General features: G+C 48.3%; 2 protein-coding genes across 9 annotated transcripts; one reads left to right on the top strand and one right to left on the bottom strand.

Annotated features, from left to right (window-relative positions):
• Positions 1-549: 549 nt before the first annotated feature.
• Positions 550-8,661, bottom strand: ARMC6 (armadillo repeat containing 6). 7 transcript variants are annotated; one of them, XM_066174961.1, is made up of 8 exons: positions 8,280-8,363; positions 7,720-7,980; positions 7,223-7,305; positions 5,849-6,419; positions 5,159-5,304; positions 4,608-4,739; positions 3,899-4,036; positions 550-2,158 (listed from the first exon to the last, which is right to left on the bottom strand). In XM_066174961.1, the coding sequence occupies exons 2-8, from the start codon at positions 7,838-7,840 to the stop codon at positions 1,952-1,954; spliced, it is 1,398 nt and encodes a 465-aa protein (XP_066031058.1). In that variant the 5' UTR covers positions 7,841-7,980; positions 8,280-8,363; the 3' UTR covers positions 550-1,951. The 7 variants fall into 7 exon arrangements, with proteins under 7 accessions (XP_066031058.1, XP_066031053.1, XP_066031056.1 ...); XM_066174956.1 differs by lacking the exon at positions 8,280-8,363 and adding an exon at positions 8,575-8,661 and having other exon boundaries at positions 551-2,164; XM_066174959.1 differs by lacking the exon at positions 8,280-8,363 and adding an exon at positions 8,575-8,614 and having other exon boundaries at positions 551-2,164; positions 7,720-7,877.
• A 106-nt stretch (positions 8,662-8,767) lies between these two features.
• Positions 8,768-22,318, top strand: SUGP2 (SURP and G-patch domain containing 2). 2 transcript variants are annotated; one of them, XM_066174954.1, is made up of 9 exons: positions 8,768-8,866; positions 9,234-9,413; positions 10,762-12,387; positions 13,312-13,420; positions 15,519-15,976; positions 18,508-18,619; positions 19,401-19,939; positions 21,147-21,211; positions 21,856-22,318. In XM_066174954.1, the coding sequence occupies exons 2-9, from the start codon at positions 9,299-9,301 to the stop codon at positions 21,961-21,963; spliced, it is 3,132 nt and encodes a 1,043-aa protein (XP_066031051.1). In that variant the 5' UTR covers positions 8,768-8,866; positions 9,234-9,298; the 3' UTR covers positions 21,964-22,318. The 2 variants fall into 2 exon arrangements, with proteins under 2 accessions (XP_066031051.1, XP_066031050.1); XM_066174953.1 differs by lacking the exon at positions 8,768-8,866 and having other exon boundaries at positions 9,046-9,413.
• Positions 22,319-22,324: the final 6 nt, after the last annotated feature.

The following is a 22,324-nucleotide window of genomic DNA, read 5'->3' as shown; positions in this document are numbered from 1 at the left end:
CCGTGAGGGGGGATTGGCTGCGCGCCGAGGATTGACAGGGAAGGTGGCCAATGGGGCGAGGGAGGGGCGGGGGAAAGGAGAGGGGCGGGGCGCGCTGGGTGAGGGGACGGAGAGCGGCGGGGCCGCGGGGACCGAGCGGGGGGATCGACCGGGGACACCGAACGGCCGGAGCGGGGAGACCCAACAGCCCCATCGGGACACCGAACAGCCCCACCGGAGCCTGAACTGCCCTGCTGGGAGCCCAAACAGCCCCACCGGGGATCCAGAACAGCCCCGACCGGAGGAGCCTGAACCACCCCACCGGGAGCCCCAACAGTCCCGACCGGAGCCTGAACAGCCCGACCGGGAGCCCAAACAGCCCCACCGGAGCCTGAACAGCCCGACCGGGAGCCCAAACAGCCCCACCGGAGCCCTGGCAAGTGCCCGGCTCGAGGAGCGACAATCCCACCCGGTTCAACCCTGCAGCGCCGGTGCGGGGCCCGGGGATCCCACCCGATCACACCGGGGATCCCAGCCCGGGGATCCCGCCCGGACCCCGCGGGCCCTCAGGGCTCGAAGTCCGGGCACTGGAGGTGGAAGGGAATTAAACCCCGCGGGGAAAGGCCTGTTTGATTCTCCCGCAGCCTTTGGTGCTGCTTCACCGCCATCCCAAACCCGCCAGAAAGGCAAAGCTTGGGAGCCACAACAATCCAGTTCTCCCCAAAAAGTCGTTCTGCGTCTTTTTCACCATCTCCTGTGCACTTTGCCGTGAAGGAGCAGGGCTTTTTCACCCACCCCGGGGGCAGAGCAGGGCACAAACCCCTCCAGCTCTTCCCAGCGCAGGCAGAGAGGGGCCAGGCAACCTCTCCTCCTCCTCTTCCTCCTCCTCCACGGGGGTGGGAAGCTCTGAAGAACACGCTGACCTTTGCAATCTGCTGCAGGAGGTTTTACTCACAAACAGGCTTTTCTCACCACCTTGCTTTTCCTGCTACGAAAAAAATACCAACCCAAAAAAATAAAAGGCTCCACAAAAGAGCCAACCAAGCCTGGAAGGTTTGTATGTTTTATAAGGTCACCATTTCTACAGAGAATTATCACATTAAAAACATCCACTCACAAAAACAGCGGCAGCGCAGGAGGGGAAGGCTCAGCACCAGAGCAGGGCTGCCACAAAAGCCTTGAGCTGAGACTTCAGAGCCTTTCTGGGGGCCTGCCTTGCCCACAGATCCGTTCAGTCCACGAGGTTCTTGGCCTCTTCACTGCAATCAGAGAGTTCCTGGATCCAGGGAAATCCCAAGAGGTGACAAAGGCTGGGATTCCCAGTGCTTCCTTCCAGCTCGGCCCCATGTTGGAATTCCCAGCCCACCCTGCCAGTCCCTGCCCTGCTCCTCTCGCTGAGGGACAACGTGAACTTCCCTCCTGGATGCCCAAAGGTTCCTTTTGGATATCATCCCAAATCCTCACTTCGTTTCGTTGTTTTTGTTTCGTTTGTTACGCCGGCGGAAAAAAACATCCCAACCAAAGCAGCGACACGAGAGTGGGGTGAGCAGTAAAAGAACAGGGCAAGGGGGACAGGAGGGAGCACACTGACAAATGCTGGGAGATTCCTCCTCATCCAGCCCCTGAGCAAGGGGATAAATGGGAACTCCGGGCAGCAGAGAGCAGCTCCTGCTGGGATGGGAGCAGCAGGAACAGCCCCACGGGGACGCCAGCGGGGAGCAGATCATCCTCAGCCGTGAGATGACCCAGGGAACGATCACTACACACACAGTTGGTTTTGCAGCCTGTGAATGCACGAAAGCCATTTCCAGCTGTAGCTCCCGAGGAATGAAGAAGAAGAAGAAGAAAATCCCCTGCAGCCTCCCAAGCCCAGGTTTGCTTCGGATATTCCAGAACGATCCACGAGCCAGCCGCTCTTCCCACGGGATTCCAGGGGCGGAGACGCCTCGGATCTTCCTTTTCTCGGCGGTTTTCACTGAGCCAGGCTGCCCTTCTGGCCTGTCCACAGCTCCCTGAGCTCCACCTTGCAGCCCAGGTCCCTGAGGGCGGCCCTGGCCACGTCGTCGCAGTCCCTGTGGGCCGCCCGGGCCTCGGTGATCAGGTTCTCGGCGCCCATCTCCAGGATGGGCCGGGAGAAATCCCGGCTGCGCGACACCAGGTTCCGGATCAGCATGCACGCCTGTTTCTGGGGACAGCACCGGGGTCACGGGGCTTGCAGGGAACCTGGGGGGGTCAGGGGGGTTTGAGGGAACCGCAGGGGTCACGGGGGTTTGTAGGGAAGCCCAGGGGTCACAGGATTTTGTAGGGAAGCACACGGATCTGGAAGGAAGGACGGGGTTCAGGGGGTTTGGAGGGAACCACAGGGATCAGGGGGTTTGGCAGGGAAGCACAGGGATCTTGAGGGAAGGACAGGGGTCAGGGGGGTTTGGAGAGAACCAGAGGGGTCAGGGGGATTTGAGGGAAGCAGAGGGGTCAGGGGATTTTCAAGGAAGCCCAGGGGTCAGAGGATTTTGTAGGAAGCACAGGGATCTTGAGGGAAGCAGACGGGTCAGGGGGGTTTGGAAGGAAGCATAAGGAGCAGTGGATTTTTGTACGGAAGCACAGGGGTCAGTGTATGAAACTAGGGGGTCAGAGGATTTTGGAGGGAAGCCCAGGGATCTTGAAGGAAGGACAGGAATCACAGGATTTTGGAGGGAAGCCCAGGGGTCAGGGGGATTTGGAGGGAAGCATAGGAGTCAGGGTAGGGAAGTAGGGATCAGTGGGTTTTGTAGGGAAGCCCAGGGCTCGGTGGATTTTCAGGGAAGCCCAGGGATCACTGGATTTTATGGAAACCCAGGGGTCAGTGGGTTTTGTAGGGAAGCCCAGGGCTCAGTGGATTCTCAGGGAAGCCAAGCCATGGAAGGTTTTGGCACACCCCAAGCACATCAGCTAAAGAGCATTTTCTAAAAAAACCCAAATGTGAGATGCTACAGGGACCAACCATTTCCTGGAAGAATAAAATCCATGGATGTAATTCCCCGGTGAAGTTTAGACAACCAGAGCTCTGTGCAAATCCAGCCAGGCATTACCAATTGACTTTTAAATAACACTAAAAACTCTCCAGTGCATCAGCCCCACCTTCCCACCCTATTCCAGGCACTTAAACCACTCCTTCAGGAAATATTTCCTATTGTTTTTTTAACACTGTGGAAAGCACAAAAATGGACAGAGATCCTGCAGAAACCTGCAGGAAAAACCAGAGGCAATGCAGGTGGTTTATTTGACTCTGGAGAATGGATGGCACAGGCTGGGTTTGGAAAGGGAATGCCTGGAAGATGAGATTGGCATTCCAGAGTTTTAAGAACCTGCATCCAGGTGGATTTAAAACCTACAATAAATTTTGGTCTGAGCAGATCAGGGTGACAAACACAGAGGGGCTGCACTGAGTCACTGCGTTCTCAACACCTTTATAACCTATCAGAATTTGATGAAAAAAAGTGGGAAAAAATCCAAAAAAACCCCCAGAATAACAGCATTCAGGTGTGGATTGAAAACCCAAATTGAGCTTTGCTCTGCGCAGATCAGGGTGACAAACACAGGCAGTGCAGGTGGTTTATCTGACTCCGGAGAATGGATGGCACAGGCTGGGTTTGGAGAAAGCCCGTCTCCATTCTGCTCTTCCCAGGAGGAAAGGGAATGCCTGGAAGAGGAGTGTGGCATTCCAGAGTTTTAACAACCTGCATTCAGGTGTGGATTCAAAACCCAAATTTTGTTTTGGACTGAGCAGCTCAGGGTGACAAACACAGAGGAGCTGCACTGAGCCGCTGCTTGCCAACGCCTCCAAAACCTACCAGAATTTGATGAAAAAAAAACGGGGAAAAAAACCCCAAAACACCAAAATAACAGAGCCCGAAGCTGTCAGACAGAGTGAGGGACGTACCTGCACAGCCACCTCCCGGGGGTGAGCCTTCATGGCCTGCAGAGCCGCCAGGGCCCCGCCGCCCTCCATGATGACGCCGCAGTTCTCGGGCTTGCGCAGGGCCAGCACGCACAGGGCGGCGCAGCCCTGCTCACAGATCTGCAACACACAGGCCAGCACCTCACTGCCTGCCACGCCTGGCCTCCAGGCAAAGGAAAGGGGGGTGCTCTTTCCTTTCAGGGCTGGTTTGGGGGGTTTGGGTTGGGTGTTTCGAGGGGTTTATCCCATCGTGGAGTCCCGCTGCTCTGGCGCGTAAATCAAGGGGAGGGTTGGAATAAAGATCTTAGAAAGTATTTCCAACCTGTATGATTTTGTGTTTTGGCATGCCAGAGGTGTAAAAATGATCTTAGAGGTATTTCCAACCTTTATGATTTTGTGTTTTGGCCTGGCAGAGGTGCAAAAATGATCTTAGAGGTATTTCCAACCTTTATGATTCTGTGTTTTGGTCGTGGTGTAAAAACAGCATCAACACACCACCCATCTGATCCAGGAATTAAAAAAAAAAAAAAAATGAAATGGTGGGAAAAAAAACCCCCTAAATCCACACAAATATTGGCTCTGCAACGGAGCATTTGAAGTTTATCACATAAAGACAAACCCTGCAGCTCCAGGTGAGCCCCGTGCCCACCCCAGAGGGAATCCCCAGGGAATTCCACCCCCAGGAAGGTACCTGAGGGTTTCCCAGGTGCTGGCTGATGGCCAGCACGATCAGCTCGGTGGCCCCGGCGTCCACGAGCGCGTCCTTGACGTCGTCGTTGCCGGCCACGGCGCGGATGGCGCCCAGCACCTGCCTCACCACGTCCTGCCCCGGGGGGGAAAAACACCCAGCACGGGTGAAATCCAGAGCTCCAACTGCACCACGGATGTGGCTGAGTAACTTCAGCCGTCCCCTGTAAGCCGTTCCCTGCGCTTTTTTTAAATTATTAAAGCTATTGCTTAAAATTTACCAAAAAAAAGCGAACTCTGGTTTTCACACCTACAAACAATTCCCAGGCAATTCCCAAGCAAAGCCCAAGCAATTCCCAAGGAATTGCCAAGGAATTCCCAAGGAATTTCCAGGCAATTCCCAAAGCAATTCCCAAAGCCTTCCAAGCAACTCCCAAAGCAATTCCCAGGCAATTCCCAAGCAAAGCCCAAGCAATTCCCAAGGAATTTCCAGGCAATTCCCAAAGCCTTCCAAGCAACTCCCAAAGCAATTCCCAGGGAATCCCCAGCGCTCACCGGGTGCTCCATGCAGTCAGCCAGCAGGGTCACCATGAAATCCAACCCCCCCAGGTCCACGATCTCCTGGCAGAACTCGTTCCTGACGGACAGGCGGGACAGCGTGGCACAGAGCTCGCTGAGGACCCCCGAGTTATCCCTGAAGGCTGCAGAGGGGAGAGAGAGGGAGTAATTAATTACTGCAGAATTCATTAGGGTAGCCTGCTTGGGGTTAACTCAACAGGAAAAAAATTAAATATGAAACTAAATAGGAATTTTTAAAGAGGAAATTAAATAGGAATCAGTGTGTTTTATGTATTAAAACAGCAGAGGTGACACCAGCTCACTCTGTTCCTAGCCAGAGTCTTCTCTGGGCAAGAAGCACCTCAGGCCCCTAAGGCTGTAAAATCCTTCCTAAATACAGTGAAAAACTCTATTTAGCTGCTCCACGGGTGATCAGCAGCACCTCGGTGGCACTTTTTGGCTCCCTCAGGGCAGATTTCACGGATAGAATTAAACCCCACGGGAGTGACAAACTCCTGGGTTTCATCGATAAATGGGAGTGACAAATTCCTGGGTTCCATGGATAGAATTAAACCCCATTGGGGGCGACAAATTCCTGGATCGCCTCCAAGGAGCTTCAAGTTACCAATGACAATGAGAGAAGAAACCCCAGGTGAATTCACCAACACCCCCAGGGGCTCATTTCACCTTTTGCAGCCTCGATGAGGACTCTCAGCCCGTCGTTCTCCAGCACAATCATCTTGGCGTGGTCGTGGGCGTGCCCGAAGGGCACACGGATGTCATCGTCAAAAGTCATGACCCTGAGCGCCGAGGCCGCCGTTTTCACCACCTCAGCGCTGCCCCCGTGCTGGACGATGGCCCCGGTGAGCAGAGGGAGGATCCCAGCCTTGACAAAGTCCTGCCTGTTCCGCTCGTGTTTGAGGCAGGCGTGGCGCACGCAGCGGATCCCGGCCAGCGTCATCTCGGCGTCCTCCCGCCTCTCCCGCAGGCTCTGCAGCACCAGCTCCTGCCCGGCGGCCTCCAGCAGGTCTGGCTGCCCGTCCAGCAGGGCAGAGAGCGTGGAGAAGGCCTGGAGCAGTAAATCCCTGTCTCCTGCAGCCAGCTGGCAGGCCGAGAACACCACGGGGTAGGCGCCGTTCTGGCCGGCCAGGTAGCGGAAGGCGAGCTGCTCCTTGCACTGGGCTGAGAAGGTGGAGAGGTGCTCGGGCAGCTCGGCCATGTCTGCCTCTGCCACGGCTCTGCCCAGGGAATCCAGGGTCTGTGGGACACACCTGGGGTTAGTTTTGCACCTGAACCATGCAGGAATCTGGTTTTTTTCAAGTTAAAAATCAGTTTGGTGTTACAGGAGCGAGCTGCTCCTTGCACTGAGCAGAGAAGGTGGAGAGGTGCTCGGGCAGCTCGGCCACATCTGGCTCTGCCCAGGGAATCCAGGGTCTGTGGGACACACCAGGGGTTAGTTCTGCACCTGAACCGTGCAGGAATCTGTTTATTTTTAAGCTGAAAACGAGCAGTCTGTTTATTTTTAAGCTGAAAATCAGTTTGGTGTTATGGGAGCAATGGTTGTGCTCCGTGCACAGAACCCCTGGAGGGCCATTGTCCCTGTGTCACCCCTGTCACACCTGCACTGGGCACCAGTCTGAGCAGCACCAGCTGAACTGGGTCCAACCAGCACATCCCAGCTCTGGGAGTGTCCCACAGCCACGCTGGAGCAACCTGGGGTGAGTGGAACCGATCCTTGTCCCCAACCCGGAGCGCTGAGTGTCACACCCTGTCACTCCTTGGGATGGAGACCCCAAACCTCCCTGGGCAGCCTTTTCCACCTTTTCCATGAGGAAAATCCCTCCTGAGCCTCCCGTCCTGCCCCTGGCAGCAGAGCCCCAGCCTCGCTCACCCAAACCCTCCCCTGCAAAACAAATTCCTCTCTGAATTTTTTTTGTGTTTGCAGAATGAACGGGATTAAGTGCTTGAAGAGCTCCCAGGGAAATGGGGCAGAGGCAGAAGTTGGCCTAGTACTGATATTATTATATAACCCTGATCCTGAACATCAATTGGTGCTCCTACCAGCAGGATCTGGTGTTTTTGTCTCTGCCCGTTCTCAGAGGCCGGAGGTCGCACAGCTTTCACGATATTGCTCAGGTCCACGCCTAAAAGGGGAAATAAAACCGAGTTTAACACCGGTCCCAGGATGGTCAGAGTCAAACAAACAGTGTTAGCTCCAGCTCTAGGGAAAAGCTGCCAAGTTAAGCACAGAGAACAAAGATGAACTTGTGTAAAGATGCTGAAAAGTTCAACGCTGGCTGTAAGGTCAAATTCAGCCTGGAACAAAGCTGGATGCCAGCTGAAGGTGGGGGGAGAAAAGAAGGAATTTAATTTCTCTGACCAAATTTCACCCTCCAGCTTCCCCTCTAAGCAGTTCTGCAGTCATAATTAATCCACAAAACCAGGTCAGCATTAACGGTGTGTCTGTTCCACTTCACAAAGGCTCCTTCCCAACGCTGCAGGATCCCTTTAAACCTCCGGATGTGTGAAACCCCAGCTGCAAAACGCACACACACTACCTTGGGACTCGAACTGCTGCACGGCTTCTCTCACGGCCTCCTCCGGGTCCATCTCGAACTCGGTGATGTTCTCCTGCACGGCGTCATCGAACGTCTCCTGGGCGATCTGTTTGGAGCCCATTTTCCCGGGCTGGGACGGCTCCACCTCGGGGCCCTCGCTGTGGAAATGAACCGCTGCTGGTTTCGCTGCAAAAACCACCTAACGCCCACCAGGAACAAAGCAAGGCGCTTGTTCTTCCTCAGCACAGAAAGCTCAGAGCTCTGGATGAAAAATACACACAGGCCGGTTTTGTATTTAGTGAGGAAAACGCGGTAATGAAGAGGGATACGGAGATATTTCAGGGTTGAGATGGGGTTTTAGGACGGGTCACCGTGACAGGGCTCTGGCTGCAGCACGGCCCTCAGCCCGCCCTGCCCCGCTTCCCCCGGGCCTCGCAGCATCCCACACCCCCTCAGCACACTCCGCAGCTCCCAGCGAGGCGGAGAGGGCCCCGAAGGACGGCGGCGGTACCGGGAGAGCCCCGGGGCGCACCCACGGCCCCGCTCCCCTCACGACCCACCTGGGCTCCCACCGGCCGCCCCCGCCGGACAAAAGGCGAGGGCGGGCGGCCCCACTCGGCCGCCGTACTCCGGCCCCGCCCCCTCCGCGCATGCGCCGCCGCCCGAATTCGCGCCGCTCGCCCTCACGCCGAGCGAAATAGAGCGCGGGGCGCCGCAGCGCGCATGCGCACCGCTCCGGCGCCCGGCCGCTCCCACGCACGCCCGGTACGCGCAGCGTGGCCCGGGCGCGCCCGCAGGGGCGGCTGCTGCTCCCTTAGAACGGGAGGCCGCTCCCCTCGCACCCGCCCCGCTTACCGGCAGCGCGCCCGCACCGTTAGTACCGCCCCGCGCCCGCACCGCCCGCAGAGGGGATGAGGCGGCTCCGCGCGGCGCAAGCGCGGCGGGGCCCGGGGGCGCGGTTAACGGATGAGGGGGCGTGCCCAGTGTGAGGGCGGGGTGTGATTAGACCGATGTGGGGCGTGGCCTAAAAGGGGGGCGTGACCACCCGCGGTCTCCGCGAGGCCCGGGAGCGGCGGGAGGGGTGTGGCCATTCGCGGGAGGAGGCGTGGTTACCGGCAAAAAGGAGGCGTGACCACCCGCGGTCTCGGTGAGGCCCGGGAGCGACGGGAGGGGCGTGGCCTAAGGGGGCGTGACCACCCGCGGTCTCGGTGAGGCCCAGGAGTGGTCGGAGGGGGCGTGGTTACCGGCAGCAAGGGGGGCGTGTCCAACGGCAGGCCCCGGTGTGGCGGGTGGCGGCGGGAGGGGGCGTGTCCATTCGCGGGAGGAGGCGTGGTTACCGGCGAAAAGGGGGCGTATCCAGCGGCAGGCCCCGGTGTGGCGGGAGGAGGCGGCGGCGGCGGCGGCACCGGCACCGGGGCCGCCTCAGCGAAGGCGGACCGGGCTCGGGCTCTTCTCCCGGCTCCTCCTCCCGGTTCTACGCGAGGGGGGGGAAACGTGAATCTCCCTCCCCTCAGGCCGCGGCGGGACCCCGGGCCCGCGTCAGGCCGTGCCGGGGGCGCCGTGAGGGGAAGAAGGGAAGATGGCATCCCGCAGGATCACCCGGGAGACGTTCGAGGCCGTGGTGCAGGACAAAGTTAAGCGGTTCCGCATGGAGCGGAGCGATGCCCTGGGGGACTCCATCCATCATTTCAAAGGTAAAGGGGGATGACGGAATCAGCACCGCCTGCCATTTGATTTCCCTGCTGCTGGTGTTTTTCCACATCCGTTTTTGGTTTTTTTTAATTATTATTTTTATTTTTTTTTAAATGGAAGAACAGCTGGAGGAAGGACTGACGGCGTAATGAGGGAGGGTGGGGGGAGAAGAGAGAAAAAAAAAAAAAAGGGAATTCAGACAAAGGAATTGTGTTCGGTGGGTCCGATTTCAGCCAGGTCTCCCAGGGATGCTGCTGATGGCTGATAAGTTAAATGAAATAAATGCAGGAGTGTGCTGGCAGCCTTGGGGGCTTTGTGGTTGGTGTTATTTTTTGGGGGGGGAGGAAAAAAAAAAAGCTCAAAGCAGGGCGCTGACCTCACGGAAGTGACTCCAAACGTGGTCCCCGAAATTATTTTACCTCCTAAATTTGAGATCTAAAATGTCCAGCAAGAGGCTTTGGATTGCGTTCGCAGGGATGGAGAGCTTTAAAATGAAATCTGTTCTTTTTTTGGGGGGTATGTGGGAGCCCTGAAGAAATCATTTATATGAAACATTTCCGTTTTTTTCCCCAAGTATTCTTCGCTTTCTGAATTGAACTTCGGGGATTGGGGAGCGAGGGTAATGAGAAAAAAATTAGAATTTCCTCCAAGGCTGGGAGAATTGGGGTTGAGTTTGGAGAAGACACGAGTTTGTGTGGAATTCCTCCTGGGAATCCTGCTCCGGGTGACGAGGTGGGGATGGCCCGAAGCTTGGAGGTCTTGGACAGTGTTAATTCTGGCAAAGCTGGAAACTCAGGGGTTGGATGGTCTTTATGCCTCAGGGGCTCCAGGAGAAGATCAGGACTTGGGAAAGGGAGGAGCCGAGAAAAAATTGATTTGGGGGAGAACTTCAGGTTCTGTGGAAGATCCAGACTTGGGAAAAGGAGGAGCAAAAAATTGATTTAGGGGAGAACTTGTAGAAGATCAAGACTTGAGAAAGGGAGGAACCAAGAAAAACTTGATTTAGGGGAGATCTTGAGCTTCTATGGAGGACCAAGGTGTGGGAAAACGAGAAGCAGAAATTTAATTTACGGGAGAATTTGAGCTTCTGTAGAAGATCCAGACTTGAGAAAGGGATGAGCAAAGAAAAATTTGGTTTAGGGGAGATCTTGAACTTCTGTGGAAGACCAAGACTTGAGAAAGGGAGGAGCAAAGATTTGGTTTAGGGGAGATCTTGAGCTCCTCAGTGTCTGTAGGGACTGGAACATGGGCATGGGAACATCCCCGAGTCACCCACGTGGGTTTCCATCAGAAATTCGGACGTTTCGACCCTTTTTGAACCTCGGGAATGTTCTTTTCTTTTCCCCCCAGCTCACTCCAGGCCTCCGCCCCGGCCCCGCTACCACGACGGGAGGTTCCCTCACGCCAACTCCCAGCACCAGGACTGGAGCCAGGAGCCCAGGGAGGATTATCCCGGGGAAAATTACCCCAGGGAGGATTACCCTGGGGAAAACTACCCCGGGGAAAACTTCCCTGGCCCGTCCTACAGACCCGCCAGCCCCTTGCTGCGGAAGGAGAATTATTTCCACGGACACTTCGCCCGCCGGGAGCGGGAATTCGGCCGGGATTTCGGGCGCCCCGCTCCCCAAAACAGGGAATTCGGGCGTGGGGCTGGCCCAGGCAGGGAATACGGGCACCACCCCGCTCCTCCCAGCCGGGAATACGGACAGCAGAGCCGGGAATACGGGCGGGATTACGGCCACGAGCAGGATTACGGCCCCACCCAGGATTGCTGGGAGTCCCACGAGCCCGAGTTCGGCTCCTCGGATGTTCTGGGGGATTTCAGGTCTCCTGGGCTGATGGAGGAGGAGTACGGAGGGGTGGAAAACCAGGAGTACGAGGGGGAGTTCGGGGACGGCGAGTTCCGGCCGCCGCTGCGCCGGGGAGGAGGAGGAGGAGTGGGCAGGGGGAGAGTGCTGAGGGGAAAACGCCTCGCCAGGGGCGTGCTGGCGAAACCCAAAGCCTTCAAAGGAGACCTCAAGAGCCCCCTGAAGAAGTGGAACGTGAAGAAGCCGCAGCCAGGCCTGGATCCCAAAGCTCTGGACCAACCTTTGGAAATCGCCAGCCAGAGGCCGGTGCCCCTCCAGCAGCAGCAGCAGCAGCAACGCCCCAAGCTGCCCCCGCACCCCCTGGCAGCGCAGAGAGCCGTGCTGAGGCTGCCCAAACCCGCCCAGGCCTTCAGGAACCTCAGCTTCGACCTGGTGGACAAGTCGGACATCTTCTCCACCTTCGGCGTGGAGATCATCAAGTGGGCCGGCTTCCACGCCATCAAGGACGACGCCGAGTTCTCCAGGCTCTTCGGGGCCCTCTTCGAGCTGGAGACCGAGACCTGCGCCAAGATGTTGGCCTCCTTCAAGTGCTCCCTGAGGCCGGAGCACAGGGACTACTGCTTCTTCACCATCAAGAGCCTCCAGCACGCCGCCCTCAAGACGCCCAAGGTGGACAACGAGTTCCTGAACATGCTGCTGGACAAAGGGGCGGTGAAAACCAAGAACTGCTTCTTCGAGATCATCAAACCTTTCGACAAATACATCATGAGGCTGCAGGACAGGCTGCTCAAGGGGGTGACCCCCCTGCTGATGGCCTGCAACGCCTACGAGCTGAGCCTCAAGACCAACGGCTTCGGCGACCCGCGGGAGATGGCCGGCGCCTTCGAGACCACCGTGTCCCTCTGCAGGAAATCCCTGGCCCTGCTGGGTCAGACTTTTGCCCTGGCCTCGGTTTTCAGGCAGGAGAAGATCCTGGAGGCCGTGGGGCTGCAGGAGATGGCGCCGGCGCCCACGGCCTTCCCGAATTTCGACGATTCCACCCTGTTTGGGAGGGAGTACATCGAGAATCTGAAGGCGTGGCTGGAGAGGAGCGGGTACCCCATCCAGATGAAGAGGGCGGAGGGGGAACCCGCGGAGCAGCTCAAAGAAACCGCCCCTGAAGGCAAAGGTGACGGGAGTGAGGTGACGGGAGAGGCTTGGCGGGGCGTGACCGGGGTTTGCGGGGTCCTCGGGGCAGGAATTCCTCACCCTGGGAGCTCCAGGGGGATCCAAACCACGGCTGGGGCAGGGAGGGAATTCCAGGGAAATCCCACTTAGTGCTGGAGCAGGGAGGGAATTCCAGGGAAATCCAAACCAGGGCTGGGGCAGGGAGGGAATTCCAGGGAAATCCCAGTCATTGCTGGACCGAGGAGAGACTTGCAGGGGAATCCCAGTCAGAACTGGAGCAGGGAGAGAATTCCTGGGGAATCCAAATCTGGGTTGGGGCAGGGAGGGAATTCCAGGTGAATCCCAGTCAGGGCTGGAACAGGGAGGGAATTCCAGGGGAATCCAAACCAGGGTTGGGACAGAGAAGGAATTCCAGGTGAATCCCAGTCAGGGCTGGAACAGGGAGAGAATTCCAGGGGAATCCAAACCAGGGTTAGGACAGAGAAGGAATTCCAGGGAAATCCAAATCAGATCTGGGACATTTAGGGAATTCCAGGTAAATCCCAGTCAGGGCTGGGACAGAGGAGGAATTCCAGATAAATCCCACGCAGGGTTGGAACAGGGAGGGAATTCCAAGTGAATCCAAATCAAGGTTGGGACAGAGAAGGAATTCCAGGGCAACACCAAATACAGATTGTGTGAAAATACACACACACACAAAAAAAAAAATTTAATACATTTTTTTCGTGAAAATACACAAAAGAATTTAAAAAAAAATCCCAACATCTTACTATTATGAGACTAAAGCAACGAGTGGGGTTGGGTTTTTTATTTTTATTTTTATTTTTATTTTTATTTTTATTTTTATTTTTATTTTTATTTTTATTTTTATTTTTATTTTTATTTCTATTTTTATTTTTATTTTTATTTTTCTTTCTCCCCGCAGCCCCTCAACGAGCCGACAGGAAAGTGGTGGACACGATCGAGCAGCTGGTGACCAGCATCGTGTCAGGAACTTTGTCCGCCAAAGACAGGAAGAACTGCCCCGAATATTGGTGGGTGTGTGTGGGGGGCGGAAATAGTCGGGGTGAATTCAATTAAAAGCTTCAGCTTATCACTCAGTGGGACAGATCAGAGCTTGATGTATATTTAATCAGCTTTTTGGGGGTTTTTTTGTGGTTTTTTGAGTGGTTTTTTGTTGTTTTTTTTAGGTGGGGAGGATGTTTTCCTGGAGCTCGTTATCCCTAGAAAACCATGCTGGTTGTTTTTTTGTCGTTGCTTTTGATGTGCCAATAATTCCTCTTTTGTCAGTTTCAAAGGAATTTGCGTTTTAGGAGCGGAAAATTCAGGTGCTGGAGACACCCAGGGTTTAGAATTCCGGGGAAAAAATGTTGGGAAAAAGGGGGAGACGAGACGTTTTCAGGTGTGGGAGGTGATTAATTACCCAAATCACTCCATTATTTATTTCCTTGGCACCTTCTCCTTGCTGGTTGTTGCTCCCAGAAATTCTGTGTATTCTCAGCCTCGTGTTAAACACCTGGGAAAAACAAACAAACAAACAGAAATCTCAAATAAATAGACAAAAACCCAAAAACACAGACAAAAAAAACCCCAAACAAACAAAACTAAACCCCCCCCAAAACACAAAAAAACAAACCAAAAAAACCCAAAACAAAGAAATTAAAGCCCCCCCAAAAAACCCCACCAAAAAACCCCACAAAAACAAACAAAAACCCCCAAACCCCCCAACCACAAAAACAAACAGAAAATCCCCCAAAACACACCTAAAAACCAAGTTAAAAAACCCAAACGAAACCCCCAAAAATACAAACAAGCAAAAAACCAAAACCCACCAAAAAATCCTCAAAAAATCAAACAAAATCCCCCAAAAAACCAAAAGAAACAAACCCCAAAACCCACTAAAGGGCAGAGCCAAAAATACAAAAAAAACAACAAAAAAAACCCTACCAAAAAAAACCCAAAACAAAAACCTCCAAAACCACAAAAACAATCAAACAAAACCCCAAATCCCCCAAAACCACAAAAAACACGCTTTAAAAAATGAAGATTTCCATTAAAAATGAAGATTTCCAGCTGATTTCCCCTTTACTTCCTGTATTTCCCCAGAATTTCCGCCTGATTTTTCCTTCTGTCTTTTCCCAGGTTTTCCTGCTGATTTTGCCTTTCTTTTCTAGAACTTCCCAGGATCTCCAGCTGAATTTACCTTTATTTTCTGTATTTCCCCAGAATTTCCAGCTGATTTCCCAGGATTTCCGGCTGATCTTTCCTTTCTTTTCTATAATTTTCCCCAGGATTTCCAGATTATCTTTCCTTGCTGTGTTTTCCCCAGGATTTTCAGCTGATTTTTTCCTTTCTTTTCCTGTATTTCCCCAGGATTTCCATCTGATTTTTCCCTTTATCTTCTCTATTTTTCCCCAGGATTTCTCTATTTTTCTCTATTTTCCCCAGGATTTCCATCCAATTTTCCCCTTATTTTCTCTATTTTCCCCAGGATTTCCATCTGATTTTTCCCTTTATCTTCTCTATTTTCCCCTTATTTTCTCTATTTTCCCCAGGATTTCCATCTGGTTTTCCCTTTATCTTCTCTATTTTTCCCCCGAATTTCTCTATTTTTCTTTATTTTCCCCAGGATTTCCATCTGATTTTTCCCTTTATTTTCTCTATTTTCCCCAGGATTTCCATCTGATTTTTCCCTTTACCTTCTCTATTTTTCCCAGAATTTCTCCATTTTTCTCTATTTTCCCCAGGATTTCCATCTGATTTTTCCTGTTATTTTTGCTATTTTCCCCAGGATTTCTCTATTTTTCTCTATTTTCCCCAGGATTTCCATCTGATTTTTCCCCTTATTTTTGCTATTTTCCCCAGGATTTCTCTATTTTCCCCAGGATTTCTCTATTTTTCTCTATTTTCCCCAGCATTTCTCTATTTCCCCCAGGATTTCTCTATTTTTCTCTATTTCCCCCAGGATTTCTCTATTTTTCTCTATTTTCCCCAGGATTTCTCTATTTTTCTCTATTTCCCCAGGATTTCCATCCGATTTTCCCCTTTATTTTCTCTATTTTCCCCAGGATTTCTCTATTTTTCTCTATTTCCCCCAGAATTTCCATCTGACTTTTTTCTCTCTTTTTCCAGGTTTTTATCGGACGAGGAGAGCCTGGAGTACAAATACTTCAAGCTGAAACTCTCGGAGGCGCAGAGGAGGAACCCCGAGGAGGCAGAAGCCGCCCCCGAGTCCCTCAGGGCCCTTCTCTACGCCAGGAGAGTGGCCAGCATCAAAAAAAGACTCTTTGGGAGGAACAAAAAACCCAAAATCCCCTTTTTTCCCCGCGCCGGCAGAGGCAGGAGGGCGAGGAGGACCACGAGCGGCGCCCAGGCTGTGCCCTCAGCCGGGGCGGAGAGAGGGAAAAAAGAGAAAAACCTCCCAGGTTTGAAGGGCTCCCAGCAAAAATCGGAATTGTTGGGGCAGGAGGTGTCACCTCTGGGTGTCACCTCTGTCCCCCAGGGTGGCAGCGGCGCCGAGGGGAAAGTGGAGCCCGAGGATTTATCAGCAGCAGAGGTTTCATCGGCTCTGGGGGCTCAGTTTGCTGATGGTGAGTCAGGGAGGGTTGAGGGTTTAAGTTGTGTCCAGAAAAAGAAAGAAATTAAATTTAATAAAAGAAAAAAAAATTGAAATTTTATCAAAAGAAAAAAAATGTTAAATTTTAAATTGTATCAAAAAAATTTTAAAATTTATTAAAAGAAAAAAATTTAAATTGTATCCAGAAAAAAATTAAATTTAAATTTTATAAAAAAAATTTTTAGTTGTATCCAGAAAAAAAGAATTAAATTTTAAATTGTATCCAGAAAAAAAATCCCCTGAACTTCTCCTCCAGTCCAATTTGGCAGCAGCAGCAGAGGTTTCATCGGCTCTGGGGGCTCAGTTTGCTGATGGTGAGTCAGGGAGGGTTGAGGGTTTAAGTTGTGTCCAGAAAAAGAAAGAAATTAAATTTAATAAAAGAAAAAAAAATTGAAATTTTAGCAAAAAAAAATTTTAAATTTTAAATTGTATCAAAAAAATTTTAAAATTTATTAAAAGAAAAAAATTTAAATTGTATCCAGACAAAAATTTTATAATTAAATTTTATCCAAAAAAATTTTTTAATTGTATCCACAAAAAGAAAATTAAATTTTTAAATTGTATCCAGAAAAAGAATCCCCTAAACTTCTCCCCCAGTCCAATTTATCAGCAGCAGAGGTTTCATCGGCTCTGGGGGCTCAGTTTGCTGATGGTGAGTCAGGGAGGGTTGAGGGTTTAAGTTGTGTCCAGAAAAAGAAAGAAATTAAATTTAATAAAAGAAAAAAAAATTGAAATTTTATCAAAAGAAAAAAAATGTTAAATTTTAAATTGTATCAAAAAAATTTTAAAATTTATTAAAAGAAAAAAATTTAAATTGTATCCAGAAAAAAATTAAATTTAAATTTTATAAAAAAAATTTTTAGTTGTATCCAGAAAAAAAGAATTAAATTTTAAATTGTATCCAGAAAAAAAATCCCCTGAACTTCTCCTCCAGTCCAATTTGGCAGCAGCAGCAGAGGTTTCATCGGCTCTGGGGGCTCAGTTTGCTGATGGTGAGTCAGGGAGGGTTGAGGGTTTAAGTTGTGTCCAGAAAAAGAAAGAAATTAAATTTAATAAAAGAAAAAAAAATTGAAATTTTAGCAAAAAAAAATTTTAAATTTTAAATTGTATCAAAAAAATTTTAAAATTTATTAAAAGAAAAAAATTTAAATTGTATCCAGACAAAAATTTTATAATTAAATTTTATCCAAAAAAATTTTTTAATTGTATCCACAAAAAGAAAATTAAATTTTTAAATTGTATCCAGACAAAGAATCCTCTAAACTTCTCCCCCAGTCCAATTTATCAGCAGCAGAGGTTTCATCGGCTCTGGGGGCTCAGTTTGCTGATGGTGAGTCGGGGAGGGTTGAGGGTTTAAGTTGTGTCCAGAAAAAGAAAGAAATTAAATTTAATAAAAGAAAAAAAAATTGAAATTTTATCAAAAGAAAAAAAATGTTAAATTTTAAATTGTATCAAAAAAATTTTAAAATTTATTAAAAGAAAAAAATTTAAATTGTATCCAGACAAAAATTTTATAATTAAATTTTATCCAAAAAAATTTTTTAATTGTATCCACAAAAAGAAAATTAAATTTTTAAATTGTATCCAGAAAAAGAATCCCCTAAACTTCTCCCCCAGTCCAATTTATCAGCAGCAGCAGAGGTTTCATCGGCTCTGGGGGCTCAGTTTGCTGATGGTGAGTCAAGGAGGGTTGAGGGTTTAAGTTGTGTCCAGAAAAAGAAAGAAATTAAATTTTATTAAAAGAAAAAAAAATTTGAAATTTAAATTTTATCAAAAAAAGAAGCTAAATTGTATCCAGAAACCAAAATTTTTAGTTTTAAATTTTATGCAAAAAAAAAAATTAAATTGTATCCAGACAACAAAATTTTTAATTTTAAATTTTGTTTTAAAAAGTTGTATACAGAAAAAAAAACCCCCCCCAAACCTAAACTCGTCCTGCAATCCCAATTTAGCAGCATCAGCACCTTTGGACTCTCAGTTTCTCGATGGTGAGTACAGGTTTGGGCTTGGATTTGGGTTTTTTCCCCAAAAAAAAGGCAAAAAAAAAAAAAAAAAGCCAAAAAAATCCGAACTTCTGCAATCCAAAAGAATTCCTGCTGGGAAACCCCAAATATAATTTCTTTTATTTTTTATTTTTTATTTTATATTTTATATTTTATGTATTATGTTTTATATTTTATATTTTATATTTTATATTTTATATTTTATATTTTATATTTATATTTTATATTTTATATTTTATATTTTATATATTATGTATTATGTTTTATATTTTATATTTTATATTTTATGATTTAGATTTTAGATTTTAGATTTTATGTGTGTGTTTTATATATATATGTAAAATATTTATATATTTAAAATGCATTTTATGTTTATATTTTATATATATTTATATAGTTTTTTAATATATATATTTTTAATTTTCTATTGATGAAGTGGATAAGTTTCCAGCTTCACTGACCTTTTCCAGCCTCTTTTCTGAACCTTTTTTCTCCCTCGCAGTGGACGCCAAAACCCTGGAGACTGCAGAGAAACTCGCCAAGTTCGTGGCTCAGGTGGGACCAGAGATTGAACAATTCAGCATCGACAACAGCGCTGACAACCCCGACCTCTGGTGAGCCCCAAATTCCCATTTTTCCCACCCATTTTTAATCTCGATTTTTTTTTTTGTGTGTGTGTTTAGGAACCGGGATTTTGAGGGGAAATTCTCCCCGGTGTCTCCGTTAATGGTGGTTAATGGATTGATGGTGATTCATTCTGAAATGTCTCAGGAAAAAAGTGAAATTATCTGGGGGTTTGGGTTAGGTTTCTGGAATTTTTGACCTTTTTTTTTTTCCCTGGATTTTTGGACCTGAATTTCCGTGGATTCTTGACCTTGTTTCCTCTGGAATTTTGACCTTATCTTCCTTGGATTTCTGGACTTAATTTCCCTGGATTTTTACCTTGTTTCTGTGGATTTTTGACCCGAATTTCCCTGGATTTTGGACCTTGTTTTCCTTGGATTATTTACCTCGGTTTCCCTGGATTATTGACCTTACTTCCTTGGATTTTTGACCTGAATTTCCCTGGATTTTTGCACCTAATTTCCCTGGATTTTTGACCTGAATTTCCCTGGATGTTTGCCCATATTCCCCTGGAATTTCAGACCTTATTTCCCTGGAATTTTGACCTCAATTTTCCGAGCTTTTTGACCTTATTTCTGTGGATTTTTCACTTTCTCTCCCCATGATTTTTTGACCTTACCTCCCCTGCATTTCTACCCACATCCCCCTTCCCCTTTTCCCCCCTCATTCCCCTCTCTCACTTCCCTTCACATATTTATCATTTCATTTATTATTTCATTTATTATTTCACATTTATTATCTCATTTCCCCGTTGTCCCTCCCCCCGCCCAGGTTCCTCCAGGACCAAACCAGCTCCGCCTTCAAATTCTACCGGATGAAAGTCCACGAGCTCTGCCCCAACATCACCTTCAACCCCGAGGCTGCAGAGCCCCCCAAACCCCCAGGGACAGCCCTGGGCTCTGAACATGAAGAAGAAGAAGACGAAGAAGAAGAAGAAGAGGAGGAAGAAGAAGAAGAGGAGGAAGAAGAAGAAGCTGAATTTGGAACCTCCCAACCGCCGGGAGACGATGATGACGACGAGGATGATGAGGAGGACGTGGCAGCAGGTAGAAGGGAGACAGACCTAGAGGAAGATTTGCTGTCCAGAGCAGGAGAGGAGGAGGAGGTGGCAGCAGGAGGAGGAGGAGGAGGAGGAGGAGAAGTGCAGCCCCAGAGCCCCTCTGATGGGGCTGTCCCAAACCTGTCGGCGCAGGCACCGCCCGCCCCGGCGCCCGGCGCGCCCTTCCCGCGGAAAAGGATCAGCAGCAAGTCCCTCAAAGTGGGCATGATCCCCGCCTCCAAAAGGGTCTGCCTCATCGAGGAGCCCAAAGGTGGGTGGGAAACAAAACCCTTCAGTGTTGTGCTGAAATAGAAGAGAATTTGGGCAAAAAATTCCGATTTTTTAGGTGTTTTCTGGCCGGCGATTGCTCAAAAAATGGCGTTTCTTCGTACGAAAATGAAATCTTTGTATGGCTGCAATGGGGAGGGATTTGCCTCACAGAGGAGCCCAAAGGCCAGTGGGCATCAAGATATTCCAGTTTTATGCTGAAATAAAGGGGAATTTGGGCAAAAATCCTGATTTTTTGGGGGGGATTTTCGTTGGTATAAAAACATCGCGTTTCTCAAATACAACATTCAGCAGCAAGTCCCTCAAAGCGGGGATGATCCTAAAGGGTCTGCCTCATCGAGGAGCCCAAAGGTGGGTGGGAAACAAAATAGTTCCTTTTTATATAGGAAAAAAAAACCAGATTTTGGGCAAAAATTCTGGGGTTTTCGGTGATTTTTTGACGACGATCGATAAAAGTCTCCGTTTTTTCTCGTACAAAAATTGGCTTTAAATCTTCATTCAAGTGGCGAAGGATCTCCCTCACAGAGGAGCCCAAAGGTAGATGGGCATCAAAGTATTTCTCTTTTATATTAAAATAATAGAGGATTTGGGCAAAAATCCTGATTTTTTTTTTTTTTTTGGTGTGTTTTCTTGGTGGTTGTTGCTTAAAAATTCCATTTTTTTCGTACAAAAAATGACCCCAAAATTGACTTTAAATCCTCGTGAAAATGGCCAAGGAGAAGCTGAATAGAAGACCCCAAAACTGGGTGGGTAACAAAATATTTCACTTTTATATTAAAATAAAAGAGAATTTGGGCAAAATTCCGATTTTTAGGTATTTTCTTGCTGGTTCTTGCTTAAAATTTCCATTTTTTTCATACAAAAATGACCAAAAAAATTGATTTTTAAAGTGGCAAAGGAGAAGCTGAACAAATGATTCGTGTTTTGGGCCAACAGCAAAGTTCGTCTCAACCGTCTTCCGATATCCTCTGAGTAAATATTGATATTAAATTGAGAATATATTTAATTTTTAATCAGTTTTGATCTTTCTTTTTGGGTCTCGTTTTTCTTATTCCTTCTGGTTTAGGTCCAGCATTAAATTCGGGATAAATTTCATGTTTTTTGGGGGGAGGTTTTTTAGCTTTGGTTTGGAGGTTTTGGTGGTGAAATAATTTGAATTTCCGGCTGAATTTTGTGTCTGTTTCTTGCAGTGCACGAACCTGTCAGGATCGCTTATGACAGACCCCGGGGCTGCCCCGTCACTAAGAAGAAAAAGGTGAAAAAAAAAAAAAAATTAAAATTTCTGCCACAAAATCGAACTAAAAATGAGGAATTTTTTTAAGGGAAAAAAGAAATCCCGATTTTTCCAGGAAAATTCGGAGCTGAGGTTGTGGCTCCTCGTTGAAAATTTTCTTTATTTTAGGGTTTTTTTTACCGTCCAGTGTCAAAATTAAACTTTTTTTAAAGGATTTTTTTTTTAAAAAAGGATTTTTTTTAAAGAAAAAAAGCTCCTTCAAAAGAAGAAATTCCTGAAAAAATTCCTTTAAAAGATGGAAAATCCTTTTAAAAAAATTCCTTGAAGGAAATCCCTCTAAAAATTCCTTTAAAAAGAAGGAAAAATCTTTTTAAAATTCCTTTAAAAAGAAGGAAATTCCTTTAAAAATTCCTTCAAAAGACGGAAATTCCTTTTTTAAAAAAATCCTTTAAAAATTCTCTTCAAAGAAAGGAAATTCCTTTAAAAACTCCTTTTAAAAAAAGGAAATTTCTTTCAAAAACCTCCTTGAAAAGAAGGAAATTCCTTTAAAAATTCGCTTTCAAGAGGGAAATTCCTGTTAAAACGCCTCGAAAAAAAGGGAAATTCCTTTAAAAAAAATCCAAAAAAAAATTTTTTTTAAAAAATTTATTTTTTTTCTCCTGCAGAAACCCAAAGATCTGGAGTTTTCCCAGAAGAGGCTGAGCCCCAGGAACGTGGGGTTCCAGATGCTGCAGAGGATGGGGCTGGCAGGAAATTCCTTCTTTAAAAAATAAAATCCTTGAAAAATTCATTGTGAAAAAGGAAATCCCTTTAAAGATTCCTTTTAAAAAAACCTCCTCGAAAAGAAGGAAATGCCTTTTTGTAAAAAAAAAAAAAAATCATGTAATAAAGAAGGAAATTCCTTTAAAAATTCGCTTTCAAGAGGGAAATTCCTGTTAAAACGCCTCGAAAAAAAGGGAAAATTCCTTCAAAAAAAATCCAAAAAAATTTTTTTTTTAAATTTTTTTTTTTTTTTTCCTGCAGAAACCCAAAGATCTGGAGTTTTCCCAGAAGAGGCTGAGCCCCAGGAACGTGGGGTTCCAGATGCTGCAGAGGATGGGCTGGCAGGAGGGGCACGGCCTGGGCTCCCGCGGA

Source organism: Chamaea fasciata, unplaced genomic scaffold (genome assembly GCF_029207755.1).
Source record: "Chamaea fasciata isolate MVZ Bird 193981 ecotype frontalis unplaced genomic scaffold, bChaFas1.0.hap1 SCAF_1178, whole genome shotgun sequence".
NCBI classification, from domain to species: Eukaryota; Metazoa; Chordata; class Aves; order Passeriformes; family Sylviidae; genus Chamaea; species Chamaea fasciata.
This window is presented reverse-complemented; position numbering and strand designations above follow the sequence as displayed.

Bases quoted from the DNA above. Each gene is read 5' to 3' on its own strand.
- SUGP2 (XM_066174954.1), top strand. From the start codon at position 9,299: ATGGCATCCCGCAGGATCACCCGGGAGACGTTCGAGGCCGTGGTGCAG. The intron at 9,414-10,761 runs GTAAAGGGGGAT...TTTTCCCCCCAG, and splicing joins CTCCATCCATCATTTCAAAG to CTCACTCCAGGCCTCCGCCC. The intron at 19,940-21,146 runs GTGGGTGGGAAA...TGTTTCTTGCAG, and splicing joins CCTCATCGAGGAGCCCAAAG to TGCACGAACCTGTCAGGATC.
- ARMC6 (XM_066174956.1), bottom strand. From the start codon at position 7,840: ATGGGCTCCAAACAGATCGCCCAGGAGACGTTCGATGACGCCGTGCAG. The intron at 7,306-7,719 runs GTAGTGTGTGTG...TTCCCCTTTTAG, and splicing joins GCAGCAGTTCGAGTCCCAAG to GCGTGGACCTGAGCAATATC. The intron at 6,420-7,222 runs GTAGGAGCACCA...TGTGTCCCACAG, and splicing joins AAAAACACCAGATCCTGCTG to ACCCTGGATTCCCTGGGCAG.